The sequence below is a fragment of the Sturnira hondurensis genome, unplaced genomic scaffold (genome assembly GCF_014824575.4).
Source record: "Sturnira hondurensis isolate 20B ecotype Veracruz unplaced genomic scaffold, ASM1482457v3 Scaffold0016663, whole genome shotgun sequence".
Taxonomy (NCBI): Eukaryota; Metazoa; Chordata; class Mammalia; order Chiroptera; family Phyllostomidae; genus Sturnira; species Sturnira hondurensis.
In genome coordinates this window covers 10736327-10751443 of record NW_028089294.1, presented here as the reverse complement: position 1 = coordinate 10751443, position 15117 = coordinate 10736327, and the positions used below count along the sequence as shown (strand labels likewise).

Sequence of the window (15117 nt, the reverse complement as noted above, 5' to 3'; positions counted from 1 at the left end):
CGACCTCTGTCACCCAGCCCCCTAACCCTCCTCCCCTCATTTTGTTTTTTAAGCTAATACTTGGTGAGTTTCGAAGGTGGGGAGGGGGGAGGGGTCACATCAACAGTGTGTTTGAGTCACCCTGGCTTTGTATTGACAACTTCCTTCTCTAGAAAGAAAGGTAAACATTCCTGATGCCTGGCTACATTGTTTTTTATATTGTTAAACTAGCTCTGAATCAGTGTGAAGATATCTGACCTACACATAGAGCCAAATAAGAGCTTCTTTGTGTCCTTATAACAAGCCTTCGGTTTACTAAACACAAGCAAGATGCACTCTCCTCATTTATCAGGATGTTTTGAGTCCCTTTTACTGCCTTTGTTTTTTCATCCCCAAGAGCCCCGCTCATTCCAAAGCGAGAGCAAACAAACAAACTCGGCAGGAGAGGGCGAGGCTAGGCCTGCCTGGCTCTGTCTCCTGGGAGCTCCCAGCAGAGAAGCACAAACAGCGTCGCCTCACACTCTCCAGGGCTTTCTGAGCAAACGTGGTCTGAACTCTGGTGCATTCGCTCTGGGCTCCACACTGAACCATGTCCTGACGTTTGCTAGTGAGAGCTCAGGGAATTTGGAGTTTTAGGTGCAAACTTTAAATAATTAAGGGCCAAACCAAAAATTATACTTGCTTGATCGTTTTAAGTGACTCTGATACAGAACGTCAGATATCAAGAAGTGGTGCTAATCTATACAACATAGATAGAAAGTTTTTAATATTTTCCACTTAATATTGTGTTGCGGCTACATTCAGTATTCACTTAAATTTTAATGCTAACTTTAAGGTGTGTAAAATATTGAATATGTCTGTCTGATGACCCGTAAGCTTAATGACCATATAGATCTTTTATAAGATTTTATTTATTTATTTTTAGAGAGGTGGGAAGGAGGGAGAGAGTGAGAGTAACATCAATGCAAGAGAGAAACGTTGATGGGTTGCCTCTTGCGGGTGCCCTGACTGGGGACTGGACCCGCAACCCAGGCACATGTCCTCACCGGGAGTCAAACCAGTGGCCTTTCTCTTTGCCGGCCGACACCCAACCAGCTGAGCCACACCAGTCAGGGCAATACCTGTATAATTTTTAAAAAGTGGTTTCAGAGGGTGGAAATGNCCCGTAAGCTTAATGACCATATAGATCTTTTATAAGATTTTATTTATTTATTTTTAGAGAGGTGGGAAGGAGGGAGAGAGTGAGAGTAACATCAATGCAAGAGAGAAACGTTGATGGGTTGCCTCTTGCAGGTGCCCTGACTGGGGACTGGACCCGCAACCCAGGCACATGTCCTCACCGGGAGTCAAACCAGTGGCCTTTCTCTTTGCTGGCCGACACCCAACCAGCTGAGCCACACCAGTCAGGGCAATACCTGTATAATTTTTAAAAAGTGGTTTCAGAGGGTGGAAATGTCTAACTTGGCCCCCACCCCGTCATTTCCAGGTTTTCTGAATAGTTTTGAGGAGCTGCAGGCTGAGGAATGCGGCATCCTCAATGGGTGTGAAAACGGCCGCTGCGTGAGGGTGCAAGAAGGCTACACCTGCGACTGCTTTGATGGGTATCACCTGGATATGGCCAAGATGACCTGTGTCGGTAAGAAGGAGGCCTCTCCTGGGAAGCAGGTCTCTCCCTGAGATCCCCGTGGGCAGACCCCACGCACTCGGGCAGGTACACGTCAGGCAGGTTTGCAGAGTTTTCCAGCTGCAGAAGGTGAGGGAGGTTGTCAACGTGGATGATGGCGATGGTTGCACAGTGGAGTGAATGTGCTTCATTCCCCTGGACGAGCCGCTTAAAAATGGTCAAGATGGTCACGTTTATGTTCAGTGTATTCCACCATTTTGAAAAAATAGACTTGATCGTTCATTTAAGAATTCCTGTAGAATTCCTCACATGTGGGAAAGAAGGCCGGAATGTTCTAGGGAATGACTTTGCCTCTTTTTTTACATTTTTTTATCAATTTGAGAGAGAGAGAAACATCAAATTGTTGTTCCATTTATTTATGCATTCATCGGTTGACTTTTGTATGTACCCTGACTGGGGATCGAACCTGCACCCTTGGTGTATCGGGATTATGCTCTAACCAGCTGAGCCACCTGACCAGGGCATGACTTTGCCTCTTTTAAATTCAGCTTCTGACTATGCAGCCAGTAATGTCTTCCCTGAATACCTGACACAAGCATCAGGGAATATAGATGTCTGTAAAAAATACAACTTAGGTGTTAGTCATTCCGAAAAAGTTCCTTTTTGAAACTCTTACTGCCTTCCCAATTAGTTTTAGAAGAACAGGAAACACACACTTATCCTCCTCCATGTGACCATGGAGTGATCTTCCAGATTGTGTTCCAGGGCCCATTTGGCTTCTGTGCGAAAAGGCCTTGGGTTAAAGGGTTGCTGTTTCGTTCTGTTTCTCCTAATTTCTGTGGCTCTTCTCCCTCCTAGCTTTGTTAGCCTTGATGTGTGGTGGGTCTGGAAAGCAGGAAACCTTGGTTATTACAGGTGTTTCGAGTGCGTACAAGCCTTTCTTTCCTGTGGAAAGAAACCTGAGAAGGTAACGTCCGTCTTAAGAGAGGCTGCTCAGGAAGCTCTGGGCTCACTGCTTTGGTTCTTCCCTGCGTTCCTCTTGACAAATCCAGCTGTGCTCTACCTGTAGAAAGGAATTTAGAAGTAGGGTAGTTTTTCTAGCTTTCTGGAGGTTTGACTGTAAAACGCCAGGCTAACAAATTGTTCATGTTGTGTTAAATAACAGGGAAAGAAGTTCTAGAACGTCCCTGATAATCTGCGTTGGTAAAACTAGAAATTCTTACTTATCTATCATGTGGTTGAAACAGAGATTAATGGGCAAGTTTCCAGAGTGGGGGTGTCGGAGGGGGAAGAGAACAGTCCCGCTGTGTTCAGGCCAGACCCCTGGACGCCCCAGGTAAGCCGTCGGTTCCCTCTGCTCGCGGAGCGCACCGAAGCTCGTTCACCTGGGCTGTTCGGCTTCTTGCAGATGTGAACGAGTGTGACGAGCTGAACAACCGGATGTCTCTCTGCAAGAACGCCAAGTGCATCAACACCGAGGGCTCCTACAAGTGTCTGTGTCTGCCGGGCTATGTGCCTTCGGACAGGCCGAACTACTGCACTCCGTCGGACGCCGCCTTGAGTTTAGAGAAAGACAGTGACCTGGAGTAAACGACTGTCTGCATAACCTAAGCCCATATACCCTGCACTGTGTAAAGGAAGAGAGAGAAATGTATTATACTTGAGGCATGGCGCCTACCCCAGCACGTGGGAAGCACGGGAACATGGCAGTGTTGCGCGTCCCCAGAAGACAAGGCAAGGGTTCGGTGTGCGCCTGGCTGGTGGAGCAGGCCAAGCGGACGTGTCTCTGAAAAAAACCAGTATATATAGTCTGTTCATATGTAAAATTCAGTGGAGAAGAGGCGGAGCAGTGCTGTTATTTTAAACAGAAGTTTGTATTATTATGTTGTCTTGTTTTTTTATTATTGCTTGATTAAATTTGGCATTTCAATAGTGGTGGAAATATTTTATATAATTTTCATTGTTTTGGTTGTGCAGTTCTTTGGCTATTGTTTTTCTTTTCCCTTGGATTTTTTTTTTTAAATCTCAAGTGCGCAAGTTGTTGGTAAAATATTGTTAAACTGTATTGTAAGTATTGCGACACAGGGTTATGCTATTTCTAGTCTGGAACACTTTTAAATTCAACCTGTCTGTCCTGTGGAGCAGACAGGTTTTGTTCCAAAACTTTTATACACATTTGGAGAAAAGTGCTTTGTGTTGACGGCGTATCGTCTGACCGTAATGTCCACTCTTAGCCAAGCTGCTGGCAGGTGTCGGCTGGCCCCTCTCCCACACTGAAGTGGAGGGACCAGTGAGCACAGGAGTGTTGTCACGCGGAAGGCGTGCCCAGCAACATTCTGTGAAAACTCGATGCTCCCAGCATATTTACCGTTGTATATGAAAGCAAAATAAATCACCATTTTTTTAGAAAAAACTTCTGCCTGAGCGTACTTGTCAATGAGTGCACGTGTACGAGTTGTGTTTCCCCACCTGCATTTTTGCCAACGGTCCCCTATCAGAGTAGCGTCTTTTGCAGGCTCGTTAAATGTGTTAGACACAGTAAAGGACTGAATTTTTGTCCCCTCAAAACTCACATGTGGACATCCTCCCCACGCAGTGACTCAAAACGGGGCTCTGTGGAGAGAGGTTCTTTAAAGAGGTACCTAGGGTTAACTAAGGTCATTGGGGAGGGCCCTAATAGAGGTGACAGGTGTCCTGATAAGAGCAGAATAGGGCACACACACACAGGAAATGTCGTATGGAGACAGAGAGAAGGTGGCCATCTATAGGCCAAGGAGAGACACTGCCAGAATTGTGAGAGAATCAGTTTGCTGTGTGAGCCACCCAATCAGTTTGCTGTGTGAGCCACCCAATCAGTTTGCTGTGTGAGCCACCCAATCAGTTTGCTGTGTGAGCCACCCAATCAGTTTGCTGTGGAAGCCTTCCACAACTTCGTTGTGGAAGCTGTGGCAAGTTAATGAAGATGCACATCTCAGGAAAAAGGAATGTGACCTCCAAAGTTCCACTCCCTGCCGACGGCACATCCACAGTCATATGACTGTTTTCCAACTTCAGCTGGATTTCAGAGTTCATTTTTTCACTTAATAGAAGCATCTGAGTTTTTTTAAAAGAAATTAAAACATATATATGGGCATACTCGGCGGATAATCTCCTAATTTACCATTTTCCTGAAAGACAGGCTTTTGGTTTTTAATATCTGTCGGAGGCAGAATAATGGCCCGTCACGGATGTCCGTGCCCCGATCTCTAGAGCCTGTGAGGATGCTGCCGTGTGTGGCAGGTGGGGGTCAAGGCTACAGCTGGAATGCGTGTTGCTAATGCCCTAGCCACGAAAGGTGTGGCAATTCATTGCAGCAGCAATAACAAACTGAAATAATACCCAAGCATCACAAAATGTGCCCGTCTGTCTCAACATTTTTCAATTAATGTTTATATATAGGAGAAACACTTTTATATCCTCGAACTGCCGCGTTGGCAGAGTCTTGAGTTATACCCCAAATATAATAACAGTCGGAATCACCACAGAGGTTTGAAAAGCGCTATCGACAAAGGGGATGTGCCTGGGGACCTCCCTGGGGCGGAGAGGCCCACCGTGCACAATCCACGTGACCAGCTGCAGCTCACGTGCTCGTCCTGAGTGCGTTTCCATGGAGCATCCATGTCTGTCTAGCCCTGATTTGTACCTTGTGTTGTGCGAGTCCCCCCCCAAATAGAGCATGTATCAAAAATTGTGTCAAGGAAGCCACGTGAGGGAGAAGGGCAATTCCAATGGAAGAGAAGCAATTTCTGCACACAAAACAACTTTGTAAACATCGACAATCAAGAAGAGATGTTGTAAGCATCTTACATTCCACCCTGGTTTCTTTAAATGTTTAATTGTATTTTTAGGAACTTGATTAGGGGGCTTTGGTTGAGGTGTGTCATAAATTCAGTTACCTTCTCCCTGCAAAATGTTTGATTTTACACACTGCTGACATTAAGCAGGAGATACCTGTATATGCAATAAAAGTACATACCTTTAAGTGGAACTTCTTAGATTTTGCACATTTTGTTGCACAAATTTTGTTTTGTGGCCCTGGAAAAAAGTTTTGCTTTTGTGATACATATACTTCTTTCAGTTCCTTTCAGGAGTCCCTCCAGATGAATCATATGTATTACCTATGCATATGTAATTGTCCTGCAAACCCCAGTTTGGGGATTCTGTAGCAGTGGTCCTAGTCGGCCACGAAGAGACAGATGCATAGCGCAGTGCATCCTGGTCATTCGTTATGCTAATGATACATAATCCATCATGCTGTTGCCTGTATTTCCCAGCTGTCTGAGTAAGAGTCCAGTCTCCTTCTCTGTCCATCCACAGAACAGGTCTCTGTACTTTAAAATACCAATCACTGGTAACATTCTATTCTTTTGTCATAACAATCAAGCATTGTTCCAAAAACCCTGGGCCTGGCTAGCTGATGGAAGCCAATGCAATTTGAAGTCATAGGCTTGAAATCTACCATGTTGCCTGAAATGAGAACCAGGTGCAAGCCAGCAAACCAGACCCTTACTGCATATATCGAAGTTTTGCACAATTTCATCATTCATATTTCTCTAAGAAACATAAGTGAAAAAGAATACTGTAATTTAGCTTCAGTATTCTCACACTCAAAGGATTGACTGACTCTAAAACATATTCGAATTGTTCTGGTGAATGTTAGTGACCCAATATTGGCAGAAAGCACAAATCTGGTTTGTTTGCAAATGAGGTCCGTGAACATTTCTTTTGGGTCAACAGATGAAGAAAGCAGTTACCACACATGCCAGTACTGTACGTCCCTGCTTGTGGGAACAAGCCATAACCATGAATTTAGGAATTATTCTAATAACTGGCAACATTAAAAATACTATGGTTCTAATATTCTAACTTTCCAATGAGATTGATTTAAGTCTATACTAAAGTACCTTTGATTTACTGCTCAAATCTGTGGTAAGAAGAAAACAAAGATGGCTGTCACAGCTGAATATGAACGTCACAGCTCGTCGCAATTATGAGGAAAAACAGGAATCGGGGGGAAAAACTGCAAATGCAGGAATAAATCACAGTCTGCTAACACAGAAGACACTTCTCAGGGAAAAGGACTCCCTAATTTTGGGATCAAACAGCAGCAATCGTCACAGGGATGTGCATGGCCTCAGCCAGCTTCCACCCATCTTTGAGTGCGTGGGACCGCTGTCGCTGGTGGGACGGAAACTCGCCCGGAGGAGACCACTGCGTCCCTCATTCTCAGAGCCTTCTCTGCCTTCCTCCCTGCTCTAGACCAGGGCCTGTTCAGCAGACCCTTCCGTGGTGATGGGAAGGTTCAGTGTGGCCAGTCCACTGCCAGCTTACTTGTCCCAGGCGTTGCGCTTGACGCTGGGACTATGGAGATGAACGTTTAGTGTCTGACCCACAGGTAGCTCAGAAGACAGATGGGAGTTCAACTAACATACTGCAATGAGGTAAGTCATCCAAGGGAAGCTAGACCTGTACGGGACCTCAATTTTCCCCGGAAAAAGAAAAGAAAGCAGCAGCACAGCCAGTTTCCCTGTCCCGTCCTTTTGGTCGCGGAATACGCATCTGGTCTTACACAAAGAGCACCGGCCTTGGCACCTTGGAACACCCGCCTTAGTCCTCCTTTCAGGCTCTTCTGTGGCTTGCTTTAAGACCTGGAAAAAGTCCCTATCTCTTGTCACTGTTTTCTCATCAACAAGTGAGGCCCCTGCTGTGTCAGGGGTTATCTAATTATTTGGTTTCCTCCTTCTGAAGTGGTACTCCCTTTCCCAGCCCGATTCCTCAGTCCCGTGCATGGCGATCACATACATGATCACTACTTCAGGATGGCTCCACAAAGCTCTTGGGCAGCATAGCCAGTCTCCGGAAAAACCTCCGGAAGCAGGGTGTTCTAAGTGCCACAGACGCACAAGAACAGGGGCAACTGCCCTAACGCTGCACGGGCATTCTGCGAGTCTGAGCGCCAACATTTCATGAGACTTGGCGTGAAACAGGTCTATTAGGTTCTAAATCCAATGGCATCACGACAAGGAATTCCAACTTTACATTTGCCAGGGTGACGAAGGAAGAGCTTCTTTACAGACAATGTCAAATGTCTTATGTTTCCCAGTAAGTTTTGGAAGATTCAAAAGTTTTACCCATCTATTTGTGCAAATGTTGTACTGATGCTGACTATTAAGAATCTGAGAGATGTATAAAAAATACAAGTGACTTTTATAAATTGATCAGAACCATGATAAACTGTCTTCTTCGTATGGACAATTTATCCTTAGATTATGTTGGGATTTTATTGTGTCTTCCCTGAATGAGAGTTTGCTTCTTCCTTCCCATTCCTCATATTTTTCCGTTTCTCCCCTATGAAACTAGTAAAGACCTCCAACATAATATTGAATTGTAGTGTGGTGATAGCAGCATCCTGATTCTGAAGAAAATGCTTTTATCACGATGATATTTAGTATGATGCATGCTTATGCGTTTTTATGGGTGCCTTTTATCTGGTGAAGAATGCTCCTTCCTATTCCTAATGTGCTAAGGAGACTTAGTATGAATATAAATGTTACATTTATTGAATTATTTTGCAGCCAGGGAGAAATTTCCTCTTGGTCGTGTTGCTTACAGGAGTAACCCTCTAGCTTTTGTGGGTGGCAGTGAATGTGGAGAGAGCGCTATGAAGCCTGCAGTGTGCTGCGCTGAGTATGAGGGGGTGTGGCGCTGCCTGGCCACCCCCACGGGTCACAGCCGCCCCTCTACCCCCTGTGCATCTTTGCACCCACCCATGTGGTCGCCGTGTCCCACCTCTGCTACTTTGTGTCTCAGATGAAAAGGGTGAAGAAATCTTCAGCAAGAATTGTCTACTGGGGGCAACTGTTTGAGAAACCCCCCTTCCAGGGAAGAAGTCTGGCATCTGGCTGCACTACGCCTCCCACGGAGGCACCTGCAACGCGTACCAGGGGTGTTGCGAGCACAAGCCACGCTTCGCCAACAAGAGACCCAACTCCCTCTTTTAGATGCAGGGCGTCCTTGTCCTCTGGTATGCCCACGTAAACTCCTTGGGAAAACAAAACCAAAAAAAAAACACCTGTGAATGGAGGGAGAGAAGCAGGGGGAGGGGGCGGAGGTGGGGAGAGGAAGGAAGGAAAGAAGGAAGGGAGGAAGAAAGAAAACAATAATCTTCTCAGTCTGAAACATACCTGAACTGTCTGTTTGGGAGGAATACCCAATAGGTCATCCAAGAAACCCAGGCCACTTAATATTATATAAAAGTGTCCATTGATTAAGATAATACCACCTTTTATTACCCTCCCCTATAAGCAGGCAACTAAGCCAGCCAATTACTGGTTATCGTAACTTGGCTTCTCTTAAACCGCGTGTAACTCCAGGGGCATGCCTTGGTGCCAAATGAAAACCGTGAGTACGTTGTATTTCCAGAGGGGTCGTCTAGGGAACGTGCAGTTCAGAGACGTAGAAGAGACAAATGCAGTGCCCTGGCACCTAGCAAGGCCAGAGCTGTAGCGCTTGCTCCGACAACACACCCTCCGCTCCCCACCCTGTGTCCCCTAGTCAAGGTGGAAGGCCTGACCGTGGGCAGAGGGGTAAGGGAGGAAGAGCAGAAAACAAGAAGGCAATAACAATAACGCGACCCCCTAGTGACCGCGCATAGGGGCACCAAACAGCAGAGCACAGCGGATCTGGTCATCCACGAGCCCACGGAGGCCCTGCTATGACCTTAGGTCCAGTGCTTTGTATTAGACTACATTAATTCCCTCTGTCTTTTACTGTACACTAGTATTCGATGAAATATTTACTCCCACTCCATGTAGGAGTGTGAAATAGATATTCCTTCATACTTATTTTTCTTGCTGTTTGTGCCGAGTTTTTACTGGCTCCTTTGACTACTATATAGAAAATTGTTCTGATGCATTGTTTTGCTGGTTGGCAAAATATATTCAAATTTACTTCACGTGATGATTTACTTATAGTTTCTATTGTTTGGTAGAAGATCATATTGCTATTTATACAGGATTCCATGTGTACAGTGTTCCATTCACCAGTACATTTTTGTTCAGCAGCCTACTCAGCACCAAAAGTCACTAATACTGATACATCCTCTTTGGCGCCATGGTTTTAGATTAGAAAAGATCAGTAGAATATTGTTGCAAACCATAACCAGTGATTTTCATCTGGACCCCTGTATATAGTACGCTACATCTACACAGAACCTTAAAATTCTCTTTAAAACAAGTGAGATGAAAACGATTTTGATTTTTTTCTCCACATTTCCCTCCTCCCCCAGATTTCCTTGTAAAACTGGCATGTCTTATCTGCCATCAAATACCATACAGAATGACTTTTTATTGGATGCCAACTGCATCCTTTGGTCTTTACACCCTTTGAATTATGTAAGTAGAGCCTGCACCGAATTCTCTGAAAGTGTTTCTTTGGCCTGGACCAGTCCCTGGCAGCCAGCAGCTCAAGCCCATGGGCACAGGCAAAACCCCGTGGTCCCCCGAACCCCATCCATCACAATAGATTACTAACGGGCAGGAGAAAGGCAACAGAGATCTGGGTCGTGTTTATTTTAATGTCGGGGAGTGACGGCGTTGCCAGAGATTGGACGGGGGACAAGCTGGTGGGTGGGCTTGGGTCTGCAGCCCAGAAAGGTCAAACCTTGGTTAACAGGCCAATTACTAGTGAACAGAGAACACTCTCTCTATATGTTTTTAAAGTAGGAAATATTAACACTTTTATGAGCTTCGTGTAAACTGCATGGTGTTCAAGTCCAAAAAGTGCCTTATACAGAACCGGCATGATATCTTTGGGCCAATTTTTTCCTTTTATTCTAAGTATTGTGATAACAATGTTCCCTGTCTCTCTCCAATGCCCCCTACCTCCCCGCTCCCCGACCCCCGTCTCTCTGTCTTTGTCTTCTCCAGTGAGTTTGCAAGGCTCTTGCTCAGTTAAAATCAGTGAGTTGGGGTTTGGCCAGTTCCCTTATTTCTGTAGGTTCTAAATAGTTAATGGAGGATCTCACATTTATAAGAGCACAGATAAAATGTAACTCCGAAGTGTCTGGCAGGGACAGAATGGTGAAGCAGTGAAGTTCGCTCTCCACACAGGTGTGTATGTGGGGCGGGGCAGGGGGTCCAGGGCGGGACTTCCTTGTGTGATCAAGACCAGGGCTTTAATGGGCCAGATTCTCCCGGCCTGGAGTACACCTTAAAGTCAACTGGTTGCTGTGCGGCCTATGACCTTCTTCAGAACCACGAGGGCAGATTGAACATACTGTCTTAAAATCGGGAAAACACAATACAATTTCTGGGGCAAGTTAACAGTGCAGGTTATCCCTAAGCTTGAATAAATGACATTTGGGACTTTTCTGTGGAAAACAGAAATTAACCATGGGATTTGTAGCATATTTATCTGAGAGCACCTCCACTGGATGGCAGTAAAAATCCTTGGATTTCCCTCATTTTTCTTTCCTGCTCATTAGCTAATCCTTCTTGTCCACTTTAAAATGCCAGACTTTTAGAGTTAACTTTTACCAGAATATCTTAATGTGATATGCATATGACATGTCAGGCTCAAGTTCAAAAATGAAAAGGAAAGAATTATATGTATTATGGTGGAAACAAGATAAAGAAATGCGGATGACCACAAAAGTCAGGCAATTTCCCCATTAGTTAAGCCCAATACTCAGTCATGATGTCATTTTAAAATCCAATTAGGTCCAAAGTGATGAAGACACTGATTGCACAGGTCTCGTAAGGACTTCAGACTTCTAAATACTGAGAACAACGGTCTCAAAATGGGGACACAGATACTATCTTTCCACTGGCTACCTCAGAATTGAATTAAAGGTGAACTTTCAAAAGAAGACCATGATATTTATAATCTACTGCTGATATACTCAGCCACCATCTTTGCTGCGTAGATGGCTTACCTATGGGCATGACCCAGATCCTCATTCCTGAGGCCTCTGAGATCCTGATCTCCATGCCCCCCTTAAGCATGACTGTTGTGTTTATCCATGAATCATTATGATGAGGAAGGTAACACCCAGAGACACCCCAGGGGATCGCCAGGAGGCAGGCCCCCTCCCTCCGAGACCAGCATCCTCACCACGCCCTGATGGGTGAGCGGCAGCTGCAGAGCCCCCTACGAGCATTTGTTTCCTTGGACCACTGCTGCCGATGTTGCAGGTTGGGTTTCCCGGGAAACTTACTCTGAGGTGGAGATCAGCACACGGGTATTGAATTAGAAGGAGTTCTTTGGGAAAATGCCTATAGAAGGGAGAAGGAGGAAGTGATATTTGGGTAGAAGAAAATGGGTTAGGATGCAGTCTTGACAGGCCCTCCATGGTTTTGCCGTCTTGTAAGGTTCTGCTGTTTAAAGGTTTGTGTTCAAATGAACCACATTGGTGACGCAGTGGTGTAGCGGGTGCACGTCCAGCATCAGTGTCTTGGCTGCTCTATGAAATCCTGGGTCAGCCCCCAGAGGTGACTGTCCCAGGCAAGGGTGCCTGAAATCCTTCCTTTTATGTCTCTGCAGGAATACATTTTATTCTTTTGGGTTTGGAGGTTACACTTCAACAGTTTCCCATTAAATATTGGGTTTTTTAAATTTAGAAAAACATTTATCATTGGCATATTATTTAGTAAGATTTTTTAAAAAAATGCCTCACAAATGAAAGCAGGAAGGTAACTATTAAAATAGAATCGTACAAATATTGCGAGCTGAGACTTATTACAAAATTTGTACAAATGCGTGGCCAGTACTGAGTAATCTGTTCTAATGTTCGTTTCTTTGTATCTTCAGCAATGCTTTCTATGTGACTTCCCCCAAAATTTGCTGATGAAGGGATGCTTCTTAGTTTGCTGGTCTCTTGTCTTATAATTATTTCACCCACTTTTTCTTACTATTACAGGAAGAACCAGAGATTTGTGACTTTTGTTCTTCATTATAAAGCGAAAAACTTCCAAAGAAGGTTCTAAGTAATTAGCAGTAAGATTGGTGAGATTTAAGAATAAGAAATAAACCCATTAAGAAATGGGTTTATTCCAGATAAGTTTTTCCCTGAAAAACGGCTGGAATTTGTCTTCCTGTTCTGGATGCTTAGCTTTTACATGCCTTGCTAATCACCGGACTGCATTTATTACTACTTAATAACTCCAGACATAGTGTGCTAGCCAAATAGCATGAGTTTTATTACGAATGGCAGCGGATGTAAACCCACGTTTCAAATGGCTTTCTTGATCATTGTAGATTTGGAGGGGCCACTTCTTGCTGGTCTAAGTATGTCATCACCTCGTAATGTGGTCGATGGGACATTCACACTCAGTAGAAAAGTTTGCTCCGTCATTTCCTTCAGGTTACTTTGGCTGTGTCTCCTTCACTTGTCACTCTTGGGCAGAAATTTTCTAATGCCATTGTTCAGTATGTATGCTTCCTCACAACGAGCTGTCGTCTACAACCATCACTGGGTACTCCTAACAGAAATGCCTGAGGACTTGCTGGGAGCAAGCAATTGGCTGAGGCAGCCCTCACCGTCACATCATCGTAGCCTTCGCACTTTTCTCTCCACGCCGTATGGTAAACACACAGAGGCTTGGGAACTGTAACTATAACCATGAGCAAGGTCCAGGTGATGGCAAATGAAAAGGTTAAAAAGTATGGGCTCCTTGCTTCAGCTGGTGTGGTTCGGCAGACTGAGTGCTGGCCTGGGAACCAGGTTCGGACCCCAGTCAGGGCACATGGCTGGGTTTGGGCCGGCTCTCCACCTGGGGGCTCGTGAGGGGGCAACTGGCTGGTGTTTCTCTCCCTCTCTTTCTTTCTCCCTTCCCTTCTCTCTAAAAGTGAAATAACAAAACAAAATCTTAAAAAATATGGGCTGCTGTCAAGCTGGGTTTCCCCAGTCTGAATTTTTGCGAGGGGCCTTTTTGGATCTCCCCGCAGAGAGTCCCCTTTGCTCCCACTCGTTTTACCTCCTGCCACGGGTCCCTAGACTGTAGCCTGTCAACAGCTTTGAAGAGTCTGATGCTGTCAGGTTTGCACCCCTTTGCATCTTCTTCCAAGATGTTAGTATAAATGTGAAGAAGGATTTCTCTTCAAGGCAAAAACAAAACAATGCAATCAAACTACTTCCTTTTGCTCACGTCTTCACTCAGCCCCTTGTGGGACTGACAAGGGCAGGGAGGTTTAGCCCGGAGCCTCCACAGGGTTTCTTGTCAGGGGTCTTTTGTGTTTCAGCATCAAGCAGCAGGAGTCCACCACTCTGGGGGGGCGGGGNCTTCTTCCAAGATGTTAGTATAAATGTGAAGAAGGATTTCTCTTCAAGGCAAAAACAAAACAATGCAATCAAACTACTTCCTTTTGCTCACGTCTTCACTCAGCCCCTTGTGGGACTGACAAGGGCAGGGAGGTTTAGCCCGGAGCCTCCACAGGGTTTCTTGTCAGGGGCCTTTTGTGTTTCAGCATCAAGCAGCAGGAGTCCACCACTCTGGGGGGGAGGGGGGGGCTTTGTTCTCAGACCCCTCCCTCGGATCAGGGCTCAGAAGTCCCTCCCCATGTTCCTAGTCACCAGCACCCGGATGTCTCACTCTCTTGGTGCCCTGCTACGAGAGACATTGGAATGTTTTTTAAAGTCTCTCCCAGATTTATGGTATCTTTTACTGGTTTTCTTTTTTCCCCACATCGACATAAGGCTTCATCTTATTCACTGAGATGCCACACGGATGACTCAGGCAGTCTGAAGCCAGAAAGAGAGAAGGGAAGATTCAAGGATGGCACCAGGTTCCTAGTCTGGTGGCTGCACTGAAGGCAGCTGATGCTTCACACCCACTTTCCCTGGGGAAACACAGTGTTCAGAGTGGGAAAGACAGCACGACCCTGAGGCTTTTTCAGCCCATGGGGAAGTGGGGGGACGTGGGGGGGGTGGATTTCCCAATGTCCACCTGTGTGTGCTGTGGTGGGGATGCAGCGAGGCAGTGGTGAGGACCACCTTGGAGCAGGTTGCTGAAGTGGGGGTGTGCCTGCATGTGAGCACGTGCTCATGTGTTTGTCCATGCTTGTACATGACTATTTTACACACATGTGCCACCAAGCAGGTGGCTGAGGACCAGGTCCAGCGTTGGTCCTTTGGCCTGGAAGGCAGTGCCTGGAGAAGCCTGCCCAGGTCACAGGCTATCAGAGTTTAGAGAGCCTGGGGCAGCCACAGGGCCCAAACCAGGCAAGTGGGTGCCCCTTCCACTATGTCCCACCCCCAACATGTCTGGGGGTCCCCCAGGCATAGAGGGGCAGGAGGTCCCGAGCAGAGTAGCTTCTGGCTCTGGAGATGGAAAAGGCCCTTCCCCTGACACACACTCAGGTGTGCCGGGTTTCTCAGCCTCAGAAGGTCACAGTTCACCGGGGAGTCTTCCTTTCTGCCCAGAAGGGGAGGGTCACCTGTGGTGCAGCATGGAGTCAGCACTGACACAGGGGCGTTT

At 46.0% G+C, this 15117-nt stretch overlaps 1 protein-coding gene across 11 annotated transcripts in view; it reads left to right on the top strand.

The window, feature by feature from the left end:
- The window catches only part of LTBP1 (latent transforming growth factor beta binding protein 1), a 357682-nt gene extending 353666 nt beyond the window's left edge, over positions 1 to 4016 (top strand). For all 11 annotated transcript variants that reach the window (XM_037066591.1, XM_037066593.1, XM_037066590.1 and 8 more), the window contains 2 exons: positions 1466 to 1615; positions 3012 to 4016. In XM_037066591.1, the coding sequence (XP_036922486.1) occupies positions 1466 to 1615; positions 3012 to 3193 (332 nt within the window). In that variant the 3' untranslated portion in view covers positions 3194 to 4016. The remainder of the gene's footprint in view (positions 1 to 1465; positions 1616 to 3011) is intronic.
- The last annotated feature ends 11101 nt before the right edge of the window (positions 4017 to 15117 follow it).